Genomic DNA, 16,234 nt, shown 5'->3' with positions numbered 1-16,234 from the left:
CCTCCGTGGGCTCAGGGGTCCCAGGAGGAGAGGCGTCTTGTCCCAGGCCATTCAGGGACCCTGGCCTCTGTGTCCCCAGCAGTGCCCACCCCTCTCGCTGAGCCAGCTGCGCCCACAGAGGGGCTGGGAGGGGTGGGTGGTCACCCACGGGGGAGGCTGTCACAGTCGAGAAAAGGGAAGGGGGGGCGGAGGGGAACAGTGGCCCCGGGGCTGGGTTCCTGGAACGCCCTTTGTTACAGGTTGACTTGTGTCCCCCCCAAATTCACACGGTGGCGCCTTGAGCCCGCAGCGTGGAGTGGCCACACGTGGGAGCAGACTCCGCGTGGAGGTGACGTCACAGCAAGGTCCCTAGGGTGGCCCTCCTCCCGTGCGCCGGGACGGGGGAGCGAGGATGCAGGCGTCCGGAGAGGACCTTGACCTCCAGGACCGGACAGCAGCTCCTGCCGGCTTAGCCCAGCTCTGGGCTGGCAGCAGCCTCTCCAGCTGCCAGGGCCCGGGGGGCCCCCCGGGACTCTGCCAGGCCCACCCGTGGGCGAGTTCACACTGGGCCTGGTTGTCCTTGTTGCTGTGAAGAAAGGCTCTGCCGAGGGCAGCGGGCTGGCAGGACCTGGCTCGGAGCCCGCTGTCCCCCTGACCGTGTCCCAGGGGTCTGGCCCGCGCTGGGTGGGTGAGCCGAGCAGGTGTGTGACCTTGGGCCAGGGCTGCTCTGGGGGTGCTGACCCCCCCCCCCAGCAGGCCCCTCCCTGCCCCTGGGAAGCTGGACGTTCACAGCTCCGGTGACAAAGGCCTATTTCACTGTGTAGGGGGCGGGGGTCCAGTCTCGGGGGGGGGGGCGGGGGGCACTGCAGGGGGCAAGGTTGGCCTGCTGATGGCAGCTCCTGTGGCATCGGGGCCCCCGGGTGACTGATGTGCCCCATTAATCACAGCCAGCAGCCGGGGCAGGTGGGGCTCCGGGGTCCCAGGCAGGAGCTCCTGGGGGTCCTGGGAGGTGGCAGGGGTGGGGACAGGGCTCCAGACTGTCCTCCCTCTGTCCCTCCCTCCTCCAGCCCCGGCCGGGAGAAGCCTGGGAGCCGGCCCCGTCCAGCCCCCGGGACTGGGCGTCCAGTGGTCCGACTGGCAGCCTGGCGTCTCTGTCCTCAGGGCTCACAGAGCCTCCATTTCCTGCTCCCAGCAGGAGACCAGCAATAGCGGGCCTCCAGGCGGATGTGGGGCCCGAGGAGGCGTGATGGGAAGCCTGATGGGGCTGCAGCCCGCCCTGCCAGCTGCGAACCCCACGCACCCCTGGCGCCTGGGCCTTGGGCCACTCTGAGCTCCCGGGCCCAGAGGTGGGACAAGACCCCCTAGAGGGGCTGGACTCCGGGGGACCTGTCCCCACTGCTGTCACTCCTAAGAGCTCAGGACCGACTCAGCCCACAGATTGGGGACGGCCGGCACTGGGTAGGCCCAAGGGTCACCTGACCCACTCCCTGAGTTCATGGGAACTAAGACTGAACCTAGGACAGCCCCACAGGGAGTCCCACCCCAACCTTTACTGCTGGCAACGGGACAGGAGCCCTGCTGGCCATCCCTCCTCCTCCCCCAGCAGCAGGCGCTACCCTCCCCCGCCTCCATCCCTCCCCATCCCATGGCCCCTGGGGCGCTGGGAGATGGGACTGGAGCCCACACCATCCCTCCCCACTCCAGTGCCCACTCGGGAGCCGTCCACGGCGTGACCTCCCTCCCAAGCCCTCCAGGCTGCACACAACTGCCACCTGCCTCACCGTGAGCACAGGAGGGCCCGTGTCACAGAGAAGGAGCCTTCGTGGTCCCGCCTCTGGCCTGGATGCCCCGCCCCAGGCAAATACAGCAGGGGTGAGAGGTGGGTCCCCAGACCCAGCCCAGCCAGGAGCTCAGAGGCAATGCTGCCTTTGGGCATGGCTGTACTTCCAAAAAAAAAGCAAATAAAGTTTCAAAACATATCTTAGAGAACTGAAATGCATAAATATATCACAACTAGAGGCCTGGTGCACGAAATTCATGCACAGAGGGGGGTTCCTCAGCCCGGCCTGAACCCTCTCCAATCTGGGACTCCCTTGGGGGATGTCCGACTGCCGGTTTAGGCCCTATCCTACAGGGCCTACACCGGCAGTCGGATATCCCTCTTGCAATCCGGGGTGACTGGCTCCTAACCACTCGCCTGCCTGCCTGATCGCCCCTAACCCCTCTGCCTGCCGGCCTGATCACCCCTACCTTGCCCCCCCGCCTGCCTGCCTAATCCCTCCTAACTGCTTCTGCCTGCCTGCCTGATTGCCCCTAACTGCCCTCCCCTGCCAGCCTGATCTCACCCCCAACTGCCTCTGCCTCGGCCCCCAACACCATGGCTTTGTCTGGAAGGAAGTCGGACGTCTGGAAGATGGTGGGTCGACTGGTCTAATTAGCATATAACCCTTTTATTAGTATAGACTAGTGACCCGGTGCACGAAATTCGTGCACATTAAAAGGGGATTAATTAGAGGAAATAATTTAATATTGCTATTTGCCCTTTCTCTATAATAGAAGTGTCAGAGATGAAAGAAAATTAGTAAAATGTATGTGAAAACCTTCCTCCTGTCAGAGTCTGAGGTGCACCACGGGACCCAGAGTCAAGTCCCCACCCACCCACATGCACCTCAAAATCACATGAGACCCAGACCCGGCCGCCCCCCCACCCCCCCCACATTGGGCTAGATCCAGACCCGGCCAGTCCCACCCTTGTCAAGCCCTGCTGGGCAGGGGGCGTAGCCTCAGGTCCCCTGGCCTGGCGCCAGGACAGGGGGCGTGGCCTGAGGTCCCCCAGCCCAGACCGGGTCGTGCCTTGAGGTCCTCCGTCAAGCCCCGCCAGGTGGGGGACACGGCTTGAGATCCCCTGTCAAGCCCCACTGGGTGGGGGGCATGGCCTGAGGGGTGCAGCCTCAGATCCCCTGGCCTGGTGCTGGGGCAGGGGGTGCAGCCTGAGGTCCCGTGAAGCCCCACCGGGCGGGGGGTGCAGCCTGAGGTCCCCTAGCCCAGCACCAGGACGGGAAGTGCACCTTGAGGTCCCCTGTCAAGCCCCACGGGGGCGGGGGAGGGCGTAGCCTCAGGTCCCTGCTGATTGCTCATTAAAGCTCCTTATGGGAACTTGGCCTCAGCTGTGGGTGCAGCCATCTTTGTGACGGAGTGATGGTCAATGAGCATATTCTCTCTTTATTAGATAGGAGGATATATATTTATACACTGTATATGAGGCCCCTAGAACCATAAGAAATGCAAAAAATTCATTGTGAATAACTCATTCTCGAATTGCCCTCCTTAAAAGTCAAATGGTCCCCCCCGTGGGTGTATGCTCACGTTGGGAGCCACTCGGGGACAACCCCCCTCTTCCCCTCCATCGTCTCTGGGAACTGCCATTTCTGACTTCGTGGCAAGGGCCCTGGTTGGCTCTGGCAGCGACCCTGTGAGGATGCTCTCCCTCGGGTGGTGGTGGGCCACGCCCAGGTGACACACCTGTGTCATGGCTGGTCACCAACCACTGCCCTTCCCCTCTCAAAAATGTCCTCCCTCGCCCTAACCAGTGTGGCTCAGTGGATAGAGCGTCAGCCTTCGGATTGAAGGGTCCCAGGTTCGATTCCCGTCAAGGGCATGTACCTTGGTGGCGGGCACATCCCCAGTGGGGGGTGTGCAGGAGGCAGCTGATCGATGTTTCTCTCATCGATGTTTCTAACTCTCTATCCCTCTCCCTTCCTCTCTGTAAAAAAAATCAATAAAATGTATTTTTTTAAAAAAATGTCCTCCCTTGCCCGCCGGCGTGGCTCAGTGGTTGAGCATCGACCTATGAACCGGGAGGTCACGGTTCAATTCCGGTCAAGGGCACATGCCCAGGTTGCGGGCTCCATCCCCAGTGTGGGGCATATGCAGGAGGCGGCCGAGCCGTGATTCTCTCTCATCATGGATGTGTCTCTCTCTCTCCCGCTCCCTTCCTCTCTGACATCAATAACCACGTTTTCTAAAGCGAGAAAGCACAGGGACAGACGGTGGCAAATAACGCCCAGGAGGTGCCAGCAGCCGCCAGGACACGGGAGACGCCTCAGAACGAACGACCCCGTTTCTTCAGTTCAGAAGCATGTACGGCGGCCTGCACAGGCCCGAAAGCAAATTCGACGTGTGGCCCTGGGCGGGGCCTCTGCCTGTGAAGCAAGCCTGCTGTGGGCGCCGACCGTCAGAGGCCGAGCCGCCGGCCTGGCACTCGAAGAAAGGGAGGGACAGGTGTGCACGGGGGAGAGCGTGGTGTGGGCCTTCCTTGGGGAATTCGGGGGTGTAAAGATACAGTGTCTGGGATTCGCTTCCATACCACGTGCGAGTAAAAGTGGCCCCTTATCCGTCATCCTTGTCGCCCCATCCTCCCAGGCTTCCCTCCCCAAACTCACGTGGTCCCCCCTGCCCCCCACCACCTTGTGTCCAGACCTCTCCTGGGGTCAAGGTAAAGAGTCGCAGGAGAGCCAGGGGCCTGTGGCTTAGTGAGGTCAGAAGACTGTGGGGTGACCATGCCCCCTTCTGTCCCCTGGAGGCCAGTTCACTCAGCCAAGTCTGACCTCACCCCCACCCCCTCTGTCACCATGGGTACCCACAAGACATCTGCTCTCTGCCAGCCTCCCAGGGTCCCAACGGCTTTGACCCCACCACTCCCTGCTGAAAGAAGGGGTGCCTTCGGCACCTTAAAACAGCCCGGGGGATTCCCCGCCCCCACCCCTGCAATAAAAGAGGGCTTTGGGCCTAGACTTCAAAGCTGCCGGGGCCCAGGTCAAAGGTAGCGCCCGCTGAGCAATCTCTGCAGGGCCTCTGAGCTGGGGGGCCTCTGGAGGGGGGGGGGAGCCCTGCCTTATCCTCTCCCCGTGGCTGGGGCTCAGGCACAGGGGCCAGGAGCCTGCCACTGGGAGCCAGACACGTCCTGAAGTCCCCTACGACCTTACGGGGTGGGCTCTGGGGTCACTTCCATTTGCAGGCTGAGCAAGTTGTCCAGGGTCACCCAGCAAGTGGCCGGAAGTGGCCATCTGAACCCTGACCCAGAGGGTGGGCTGCCAAGTGGGACCCCCTTGGGCCTGCACCTGGGCCCTGGCCCAGACCCCCCGGGGGTTGGTCAGCAGCTTCCACACTTCATCTTCCCAGCCGGGAGCAGCCCTGCCCGGACTCCCACCCGTGGCTGACACCCACAGGAGCCGGGGACCCTGCCACACAGCGCAGGTGTACTTAGAAAGCCCACTCTCCCCCCAAAACAGCCGGAGGGCCGCGCCCTGCATCACCCCGGGGCCGTGTGGAGACCCTGCCAGGGACCCTGTCCCTCAGGGCCTGTGGTGTCCAGATCTTGGCCAGGTTGGAAAATTCCGGGTAGTGGGGATAAACCATCTTTATTGGGTTCCAAGTTACCGGAGTCTTTGTATAAAAATAAGTTTCATGTGGCCAGAGTGTCCCTGGGCAGTTCAAGGTGATGTAGAAAAAGCAGATGCTCGGGGACCTCCAATCCCGTCTCCCTTCAGGAAAACTGCGGCCTGCTGCCCGGCCCCGTGCCAGTGCACGGCCTCAGGGTGCACAGTCAGGGTCCCAGGAAGCTGCCCCCTGGGGAGGTCGGCCGGGACCTGTTTTCAAACTGGCACGTGGTCAGGCTGGTCAGGCTGCGAGTCACGTCGGTGGGTGTGGGCTCCCCAGCGGCTCAGCTCAACGGGGCGGGCGGCGGGATGGAGGCCAGGCCGCCCCCGGTGCTGGCTCCTCGGTGGGGATCGAGTTGCCCTGGGCCTCGGGCCTAAGCTGCCTGGAAGCAAGGGGACAGGAGGCACGTCAGTGCGGGACCCAGCCCTGCTCCGCCCGCCGCGATCGCAGGCGGCAGTTCCGTGTGTTGGGTTGGGTTTGGGGCTCCAGGCCGTGGGTGCCTCGCTTGGGTCTGCGGCCAGAGCCACCGTGTGGGGGCGGGGCGGCAACCAGCCGCGGTGAGTCAGGGCTCCCAGCCGCCGACTCCGCTCTGCCGGGCGTGCGATTTGCAATGCAAAGTCACCCCGCCTCCCAGCGCCCTAATCTGCCGGGGATCCGCTCGCACGCGGGGCCTCACCCGCCCCAGGGCCGTGTTCCCCACCCCCACCCCCACGCCGTCCCCGCCCTCCCCCCTCGGCGGCAGAGCAGCGAGAGGAAGTTTTGCAATCCCGGACAAACAAACGCTGGTCTTGCACAGGCTTGAAAAAGTTGGGGGGAAATGAAAAGCGAGCGAAATCTAAGCCGTCGCCGGGCCGGGCCTGGCCCTCGGCTCCCCTGGCGGACAGGGGCGCGCGCCGAGGGCCCCGTCTGCTCCCCCGCGCCGCGCCGCCCCGACCTCCGAACCCCTCTTACCTGCCGACCCGCGGGTACCTCGCGGGCAGGGCGCTCAGCAGCCCCCCAACCAGCTGGAGAAGTCGAGCAGCTCGCGCTCCACGGGGCTCAGCGCGCCCTCGCAGCCGCTGTCGTCGGACGAGTAGGCGGAGCGCGGGGAGCCGGGCTCCGAGCTGCCCCCGCGCCCCGGGGACGAGGAGGCGCAGGAGGGCGAGGCGGCGTCCTGGGGGGTCTCGGGCGGCCCGCGGGGTGCGGGGGTCCGCGCGGTTGGCGCCAGGAGGCCCCCGGCCAGCGCGGCGCGCACGGTGTCGTGCTCGGCCAGCAGGCGCTGCAGCGCGCCGATGTACTCCACGGCCGAGCGCAGCGTCTCCACTTTGCTCAGCTTCTTGCTGGCGCCGCCGTGCGGCACGTGCTGCCGCAGCGCCTGGAACCCCAAGTTCACCAACTTCACGCGGTTGCGCTCCCGCTCGTTGCGCCGCGCCACGGCCGCCGCACCACCCCCGGTCCCTTCCGCGCCGGGTCGCCGCCGCCGACTGCAGCGCAGCAGCTCCGGGGACGCGGGTCGCCGGCGGGCGGCGCAACCCCCGGAGACGCCCAGCGTGGGGGCCGCGGTCCGGGACAGCGCGCCGCTGTTCATCGCACCCGCATCCACTAGCCCCGGCACACAGCAGGAAGGCGCAGGCAGAGGAACTGGGGGTGCTGGGACGACGGCCACGCCCCAAGGGGGCCTGTGGCACTGCGCCCCTCAGCCACTTCCCGGGGTCCGCGTCCCAGGTCTTCTGGGGCGCAAGGCGCGCAAGAGGCCAGGAGATGGCGGGCCGTGGGCGCCGCGGGGCGTGGAGCGCTCGTGTCCCGCGCGTGCAGTCAGACGCTCCCAGGTCTTCCCGAGGCGACGCAGGCGGCTGGTTTTAAATGTACAGATAACCCTCCTCCGCGCCGCCGCCGCCGCCTCCTTTCTCACGCCCTCCTTCCCTCGCCTCGCCCTCCAGCCACGCTTCGCCCTCCCCCTCGCACACACAACCTGCAAAGACCAAGCCGGGAGGCGTCCCCCTCCCATCCTGGGGGCCACAGTCCGCAGGTCCCGGATGCGCCCACACCCCAGGTACAGTCCGCAGGTCCCCAGGAGGCCCCCCGCGTACAGCAGGTGCTCAGTGCGCCCCCCAAGACGCAGTACGCAGGTCTCGCGTGCACCGCCCCCCCCCCATCTCCGGCTGCTGTTAGCTCCCCGGTGCGACCCCCCCCCCCCGCCCAAGAGCAGTCCACGGGTCTGCGACGGCCTGGCACCCCCACCTCCGTGCGCAGCCGCTAGTCCCCAGAGTTTCCAGTGGCCCGCACGCGCAGCGCGCCGAGGAGGGGAGGGCGTGACTCCTGGGACTTCAGGCGCGAGACCCCCTGGGGCAGCACGCGCCGCCCGCACCCGCACCCCGCCCCGCCGCGGCTGGCCGAGAGGCGGAGGCGCAGGTCTCAGCCAATCGCGTGCCGTCTGTTCGGCCCCACGCCCAGCCCCCGGGAGGAAGCGCAGACGCCAGGCGCGTGGCTCCCGGGAGCGTCTCTTAACAAAGCTGGGCTCCCGCTGCGCCCCGCTCGGCCCCTCCCCTCGCGACCCGGGAGCGCGCACCTCCACGTACACCTGTTGCCGGCTCGCTGCCCACCCTTGGTCCCTCCACCCGGGATGGGACAGGGCCGCGCAGACCTGCGGGTAGCAAGGAGCCGGGAGTCCTGGAGACTAGCGCTGAGGTGGGGAGTCCAGGTTTCCAAAGCGCCTTTCTGTTGAATTCAGAGAGAGAGAGAGAGAGAGGAACCTCAATGATGAGGGAGGATCATTGATCCGCCCAGCCCGCAGCCCCAGCACGTGCCCTGACCGGAATCCAACGTGACCTCCTGGTTCAGAGGTAGATGCTCAACCACTGAGCCCTGCGGCCCGGCTCCTCCAACCTCCTGCACTCTCTCTGCCCGCGGTTTCCGTGCGCCCTGAGCCTTGGGGAGCCCTGAAGCAGGGCCTGAAGGGCCGCTTCCAACCCGGGGCAGCCATCTACCGACCCCCCCCCTCCCCGCTCCGCCCCGCAGCTCTCTCCGGCCCGTCCTGTCCCGTGTTCCCCCCCAAATCTTCCTGCGACCCGGTGTGGTTCATTCCAGCCATTCACCCCCTTTGGCCCTCCTCCCTTTTCCTAAGTTCTGCCTCTTGGTCTTAGCCACCCACCCTTGGCCCGGGCCTCCCTCTCCCACCGGCCCTGAGGGCACTGAGATGGAGCCGGTGGGGGGAGGGCGCTGGGGCAGTGCAGGCGGGTCCCTAGGGAAAGTAGGGGGTCAAGAGATTTTCCCGCTGACCGTTGGGGGGAAATATTGGGGTCTGAGGGGCCAGAATGCGCCGTTAATGGAGCGTTTTTGTCCTGCCCCTCCGGAGGCCATAGCCGCCAGGGGGTTGATGAGGGTCACTAGACCAGGGCCGAGGGCCGGCACCTTCGGGTCTGGCTGGGGGGGGCCCAGGGCTGGTCCCAAGGAGCCCCCAGTATTACTGCCAGCCTGTGCCACTGCCCATTCCGCTCCTGCCTTCCTACAGGGTTCTCCTGGCAAGCCACCTTGGTCCTCCAGCTCGGGGTGTGACCTGGAGGCCAGCACCTGCCTGGAGCTAGGTAGGCCCGGGGCTGTGTGTCTTAGGGGGATGCTGACCGTGAGAGACATGGGCTGTGTCCACAGTCCCCCCCTCTCTGGCCAGCAGGGCCAGCAGGTAGCCATGGGGGCCCCGGCTCTGAAGCCAGGTAACTCTCAGGAGAGAGGAGAGCAGACAGCGGTGCAGGCTTCGGGGAAATGAATGGCCACGGCCACCCCGGTGGGAACCTGCCCCTCGAAAGGTCTCAGCGTTTTCGGGGTTCCTACAGAACTGGGGAAAAGGAAAGGGAGCTGGAGTGTCCGTTTTAATACATAACAAGGTAAATTTTGGCCCGGCCGGCGTGGCTCAGGGGTTGAGCATCGACCTATGAATCCAGGCGGTGAGGGTTCGATTCCCGGTCAGGGCACATGCCCCGGTTTGCGGGCTCCATCCCCGGTGTGGGCCGTGCAGGAGGGCCACCGATCAATGATTCTCTCTGGTCACTGATGTTCTAACCCTCTCTCCCTCCTTCTTTGAAATCAATAAAAATACGTATATTTTAAAATAAAAAGTAAAAACATAACTTGCGGAGCAAAGATTATTACCAGGGGTAAAGAAGGTGGTTTCCTAACCATGAAGGGTCAGCCGTGGGGGGGGGGGGGGGTAGGACCATCCTGACGTTAGACCTGCAGGAGGAAGGACAAATCTCCCGTCACGGGCGGACATTCCCTCTCCCCTCCGTGCTGGGCAGAACACGTGAACGGGAAGTTTGAACGAGGAGAAAAGGTCAACAACGCGGTCTCCCAGCCTGACCTGAGGTCGAGCGCAAATCCCACCCCGTAACGGAAGCCTCTGACGACGACTAAGTGCGCGTGAGGCAGTCCCCACGTGAAACCACCGACGGGCCACGAAACAATCCACGGAAAGTGTAAACGGATTCTAGCTACGCAAAGCACAGGCTGGGGCCGTGATGGAACTAAATGAGGCCGGTGAGAGAGAGAGAGAGAGGTCTGGGAAAGCTCCGAGCACTGGAGGAGAGAAATCAGTCTCGCCCTGGCCAGTGCCGGCCCGGTCGGTTGGGCATCGTCCCGGGCACGAGAAGGGTGCCGGTTCGACTCGTGGTCAGGGCGCGTGCTCGGGGCTTCGATTGGATCCCTGGGTGCCAGGCGTGCGGGAGGCAGCTGATGGATGTTATGCTCTCACATGGATGTGTTCCCTTTCTCCCCCGCCTCTCCCTCTCTCTCTCTCTCTCTCTCTCTCTCTCTCTCTTGCTCTAAAAAATAAAAAATAAAAAAAATAAATTTTTCAATAAAAATATTTCGGGGGGATAAAAGTTAGAAATAACCCATGATTCGAATTCGGAACAACGTTGGGCCAGATAAAAATGAAAACACAGTCTTTCGAAATGTGTGGCACGCAGCACTTAGAGGAGAATTTAAAGCGCTCGGCACCAGGGAAACAACGAAGGTTTCGGATCGCTGACGTCCGCTTCCTCACGAAACTAGAAAAATAAGAGGAAATTAAACCAACGTAAGTACAAGCAGCACCGACATGAGAGTCGGCGCAGAATCGGTGAAACGGAGAACAGTGGTCAGCAATCCGCGAAGTCAAAACACGAAGCCAACAAGGTCAGCGACATCCACGCCGGTTTCCCTAAAAGACAGACAGACAGACAGTGATTGCCGGCGTCAGGAAGGAGCGGAGGGCCTCACCCAGGTCCTGCGGAGATCAAGAGGATACTAAGAGGATAGCAGGGACTTGGTGCCAATAACGTCATCGCGGAGACTTAATCGACTCCTTAAGAGACAGGAAGGACCAAAACTCAGTCAAGAAGAAATAGGTGAGTCCGGCCGGTGTGGCTCCGTGGTTGAGCGTCCACCTAGGAACCAGGAGGTCACGGTTCAAGTCCCGGTCAGGGCACAGGCCCGGGTTGCGGGCTCCATCCCCGGTGTGGGGCGTGCAGGAGGCGGCCGATCCATGATTCTCTCTCGTCACTGATGTTTCTCTCTCTCTCTTCCTTCCTCTCTGACATCAATAAAATATATATATACATATTAAAATATATTTTATTGATTTTTTACAGAGAGGAAGGGAGAGGGATAGAGAGTTAGAAACATCGATGGGAGAGAAACATCAATCAGCTGCCTCCTGCACACCTCCCACTGGGGATGTGCCCGCAACCAAGGTACATGCCCTTGACTGGAATCGAACCTGGGACCCTTCAGTCCGCAGGCCGACGCTCTATCCACTGAGCCACACCGGTCAGGGCTATATATATATATTTTAATAAAAGAAGACATAGGCAACCAGAAGACCCCATATATGCTCAGTAAATTAAAGTTGTCGTCAAAAGCCTCCCACAAACACAACTCCAGGCCCAGGTGGTGGCCTGGCTGGTAAAACGCCTCCAAATATTCGGGGGGGGGGGGCGGAAATAAGCTAATTCTAACAAACGCATTCGTGATCACGGAAAAGGGCGGGGGGGAGGGATACTTCCCAACGGGATGATTTTCTTCTAAGATCAGGAGCGAGACAAGGATGTCTCTTCTCAAAACTTGTAACTTCACGTTGTTCTGGAGGCTTTAACCAGTGCAAAACGGCAAGAAAAAAAAAAAAAAAAAAAAAAAAACACCCAGCGGGGGTGGGGGAGGCCCAGATCGGAGAGAGAGAGGAAAATGTCCTTAGTCATGGAAAACATGATCGTCTGTGAAGGAAATCTGACCAATTCTAGAAACACGAACTGCAGTGAGTTTTAGCAAGGTTGCACGATGTAAGATCAACACACACACACACACACACACACACACACGCACACACACACCTGAAAAATAATTGGACATTGAACTTTAAAATGCCATGCACAATGACATCAAACACATTCAACACTTAGATACAAATAACGGCCAAAGGCGTGCAAAACCTGTACACTGAAAAACCACGCAACGTTGGCGAGAGCAATTAGAGAAAACCCACAGAAGTGAGAGAGACACCGTGTTCATAGATTGGGAGCTCCGACAGTACGATGTCCGTTCGCCCCAAACGGACCCACAGCTCCGCGCCATCTCCATGAGATGTCGGAGCAGATGTGTTGTAGGAGTTGGTGAACGGATGTGAACATGTCCTATGCTGTTGCCCTGCGGTTTGGCTCAAGTCGGTTGGAGTGCCATTCCATTCACGGAAAGGTGGTGGGTTCGAGTCCCGGTCAGGGCACAACACCCAGGTTTCCGGTCCGGCACCTACGGGAGGCAACCGATCCATGGTTCTCTCTCTCTCTCTCTCTCTCTCTCTCTCTCTCTCTCTCTGTCCTCCCTCCCCCTCCCTCTTTCTAAAATCAATAAAAAAACAACAACAGCACATAAAAGCATATCCTCAGGTGAGGATTAAAAAAAAAATTCATGTTTTTTGTTATTCACACAAATGTATTTTCACTCCCCACGTGACAGATCATTTAAGCCGTGAACATGTGGGGGCACACGGAGATTCTGGCCATTGAAATCAACAGGGGTCTCGCTCACTCGGTGGCTTTTCACAGACAAATGAGCACCTGTGAGCACCCGGTCCCCCAACCGCCCCGTGCTGTCTTGGGGTTTCATTGTGTTCTGGGGCAATCCCATACGTTTGGGAGTTTTTCTATTAGGCACCACTGAATGTCTTCATGTCAGACAAGTCCCCCTCCGCTGTTCTTTTCTTTTTTTTTTAAATATATTTTATTGATTTTTTACAGAGAGGAAGGGAGAGGGATAGAGAGTTAGAAACATCGATGAGAGAGAGACATCCATCAGCTGCCTCCTGCACACCCCCCACTGGGGATGTGCCCGTAACCAAGGTACATGCCCTTGACCGGAATCGAACCCGGGACCCTTCAGTCCGCAGGCCGACGCTCTATCCACTGAGCCACACTGGTTAGGGCTCCGCTGGTCTTTTATTCGCAGCTGACCTACCTAACTCGGGGACGTGTGCACTTCAACGCCAGTGTCGCCCAAGTGTGTCGGGCGTGTGCAGCTCCGGGTGGCCCTGGATGTCCGGGGTCAGGGAGCTTTGACATCTTGTCATATGAAGGCAGTGTGTTCATCCCCAGCAGCATCGGCCAGGGTTCTCACTGCAGTCCAGCATTCTCCACAGAGGGGCCCGTTAATTCCTGGACGCGCCCGATTTTTTTTTTTAATAAATAGGTTTTTTTTTATTCATTTCAGAGAGGAAGGGAGAGGGAGAGAGAGAGAGAAACATCCATGATGAGAGAGAATCATGCATCGGCTGCCTCCTGCACGCCCCCCACGGGGGATCCAGCCCTCAACTGGCACGTGCCCCCGACCAGGAAGGGAACCCTGACCTCCTGGTTCATAGGTCGACGCTCAGCCCCTGAGCCCGCCGGCCGGGCACGTGCCCAGCGTTGCTCCTGTGCTAAGTGGGATCTCGATGGTTTAGAACAGGGGTGGGCAAACTCTTTGACTCGAGGGCCACCATGGGTTCTTAAACTGGACCGGAGGGCCGGAACAAAAGCATGGATGGAGCGTTTGTGTGAACTCATATAAATTCAAAGTAAAGGAGCGGAGGGGAGAGCAAGAGAACCGGATAGAACAGCCGGATCCGGCCCGCGGGCCGTAGTTTGCCCACGGCTGGTTAGCGGCTCGTGGGGGGCGGCAGGCGTGCGAGCGGCTCCCTAGCTTCTCCCAATTCCGTGGCTCGGCAGCATCCGGGATTTACTCCTCCAAACACTCGACATGTTCTGCGGCTCCGAAGGCATTTCTGTCTGCCCCCCAATGCCCCCCCCCACCACCACCCCTGCTTCCCACTTAAATAACAACAGACCCTCAAGGACCGCCTGGGCCGGGTGACCCTCTCCCATGCTCTCGGAATGCAGCTCTGTTCTCCTCCAGCCCAGGGCTCCCGCAGAAGGACAGTGCGACTCTCATCCTTTGGGCGGCCTGCGGGAGCTCCGGAACATTCCGGAACTCTGCATTTGTAAAGGTCACTGCGATGTGTCTAGTTTCCTCCTGGTAGGTCCTGCTGGCCCTGGAGAGCCCTGGATCTCCTCTCCTCAGTTCTGGGGGATGATTTTTATCACTTTTTAAAAAATATTTTTTCAATTTCTTTCAGAGAGGAAGGGAGAGGAAGAGAGAGATAGAAACATGGACGCGAGAGAAACATCATGGATCGGCCGCCTCCTGCACGCCCCGCCCTGGCGATGGAGCCCACAGCCCGGGCATGTGCCCTGACGGGGAATCGAACCAGTGCCTCTTGGTTCCTGGGTCGACGCCGGGCCGGGTCTTGGCGTCTAAGTACCGTTTTCCACGAAGGGGAAGCAGGCTCCTTGGAGCCGGGGCTGGTCCCAGAGTTGAGGAAGCGGGTGATGGGATGGACCTGGAACCTCTTGGTGTATCAGGAAGTGACAAGCAAGCTGCTCACAAAACAGTGAGCATTTATCAGCCCGACAGAAGCCAGTGGGAAGGGGTGGCTACCTCTGGGGTAAGTTTAGCATCAAAATAAGCAGATGGCCCTAAGCCGGTGTGGCTCGGTGGGTAGAGCGTCGGCCTGAGGACGGAAGGGTCCCGGGTTCGATTCCAGTCAAGGGCACGGACCTTGGTTGCGGGCACATCCCCAGTAGGAGGTGTGCAGGAGGCAGCTGATCGATGTTTCTCTCTCATCAATGTTTCTAACTCTCTATCCCTCTCCCTTCCTCTCTGTAAAAATCAATAAAATATATTTTTAAGAAAATATCCTCAGGTGAGGATTCAAAAAAAAAAAAGAAAAAGAAATCAGCAGATGGTAGCAGGTCCCAGTCTGTTGAAATGCATTCGTTCATTCATTCCTGGTGGAGGAGAGAGCCTTTTCGGCAGCAAATGTAGAAGATGACGGACGCAGAACATCGCCACCTAGAATCACACAGCACAGGGGTCCCCCCCCTCAGCCACGGGGACACATTCCCAGACCCCAGGGGATGGCTGAAACCACAGATGACACTGACCCTATGTGGACTCTGTGTTCTCCCACACATACATGCCCGCGATGACGTGTCATTTACACGCGAGGCCCCGTGGCGTTCCCGACAATAACCACGAAGAGAGCAGCAGCGTCCTGGCAACGTGCTCCCACAGAGTTATGTCAGGGGTGGGCAAACTTTTTGACTCGAGGGCCACAATGGGTTCTTACACTGGACCGGAGGGCCGGAACAAAAGCATGGATGGAGTGTTTGTGTGAACTCATATAAATTCAAAGTAAACATCATTACATAAAAGGGTACGGTCTTTTTTTATTTTTATTTCAATAGTTTTATTCATTTCAAACATTTTAACAAGAAGAATGTAAACACTAATTATTATAATTTGAAACTTCAAAAAATGGAGGAATCATAGCACAATAACATACCTTCTATTGAAGATGGCAAAGGCAAAATAAAATTGCCTAACAAAGGAAAGGTACAAAAGCCTTTCCAATTAAACTTAAATATAATAAAACAATTTAAAACTAAAACAAATAGAAAAGAACAAAATGTGTAAACAGTAAATTAAACATTTTCTTTAGTGCAACTTCCAAATTATGCCCGGGACGTAGATGTAGATGGCAATGTAGACTGGGTTGAAAGGTTTTTGGTCTTTAAAACATCCACTTCAGTGGGAACAGTGTTGTTGGTCTCCTTTTTAGCTAATGCTCTGATACTGTGCTCTCCAGGGGCGTGTCTCCCTCCATCACCACGATAACGTGTCTCCGCATTCCCAGGGTGATGTCGGGGGACGCGTCCGCGGGCATTCCAAGGAGCCTCTGGAAGATGGAGAGGTGGTTCCTTCTACTGAATGGGGATATAAATCCGCCCACTCAGAAGAAGGAGCTGCGGCCGTGTTTCCCGACGTTGCCATGTTAACACTGCTGCTGGTGAAGGAGCGGAGGGGAGAGCAAGAGAACCCTCCGCTCTTTCGGCTCCGCGGGCCGGAGAGAACAGCCGAACGGGCCGGATCCAGCCCGCGGGCCGTAGTTTGCCCATGGCTGAGTTATGTGGACGGGCCTCCCTCCCTCAGAACAGCTCCTCGCTGCGCTCGCCTGGCCTGGCCTTGTGATGATGGGAGGAGATACGCTGGCTGCCTACGTGAGGGGATGCAGGGAGGGGATGCCTTGGGCACTGGTCAGCAGGAGCGCGCTTTGACCTCTGACCCAGGGAATGGCCAGCATCGCCGCTCTCCTGCTCCTGGGCCTCGGACCTGAGCAAGGGGACAGACTTCTCCGGCCGAGTGGGCGTCCGCAGAGGCGTGCCGCTGGGGACGCGGGGTCGATGGGGAGCCAACAAGGGCGGAGGGCCTGTCT

At 59.8% G+C, this 16,234-nt stretch overlaps 1 protein-coding gene across 1 annotated transcript; it reads right to left on the bottom strand.

Moving 5' to 3' along the window:
* Positions 1 to 5,382: 5,382 nt before the first annotated feature.
* On the bottom strand, positions 5,383 to 6,995 carry ASCL2 (achaete-scute family bHLH transcription factor 2). The gene is made up of 2 exons (XM_080641348.1): positions 6,370 to 6,995; positions 5,383 to 5,800 (listed from the first exon to the last, which is right to left on the bottom strand). The coding sequence occupies exon 1, from the start codon at positions 6,983 to 6,985 to the stop codon at positions 6,404 to 6,406; it is 582 nt and encodes a 193-aa protein (XP_080497474.1). The 5' UTR covers positions 6,986 to 6,995; the 3' UTR covers positions 5,383 to 5,800; positions 6,370 to 6,403.
* Positions 6,996 to 16,234: the final 9,239 nt, after the last annotated feature.

Source organism: Plecotus auritus (genome assembly GCF_963455305.1).
Source record: "Plecotus auritus genome assembly, chromosome: 9".
Taxonomy (NCBI): Eukaryota; Metazoa; Chordata; class Mammalia; order Chiroptera; family Vespertilionidae; genus Plecotus; species Plecotus auritus.
This window is presented reverse-complemented; position numbering and strand designations above follow the sequence as displayed.

Coding starts and splice junctions, on each gene's coding strand:
- ASCL2 (XM_080641348.1), bottom strand. CDS start 6,985: ATGAACAGCGGCGCGCTGTCCCGGACCGCGGCCCCCACGCTGGGCGTC.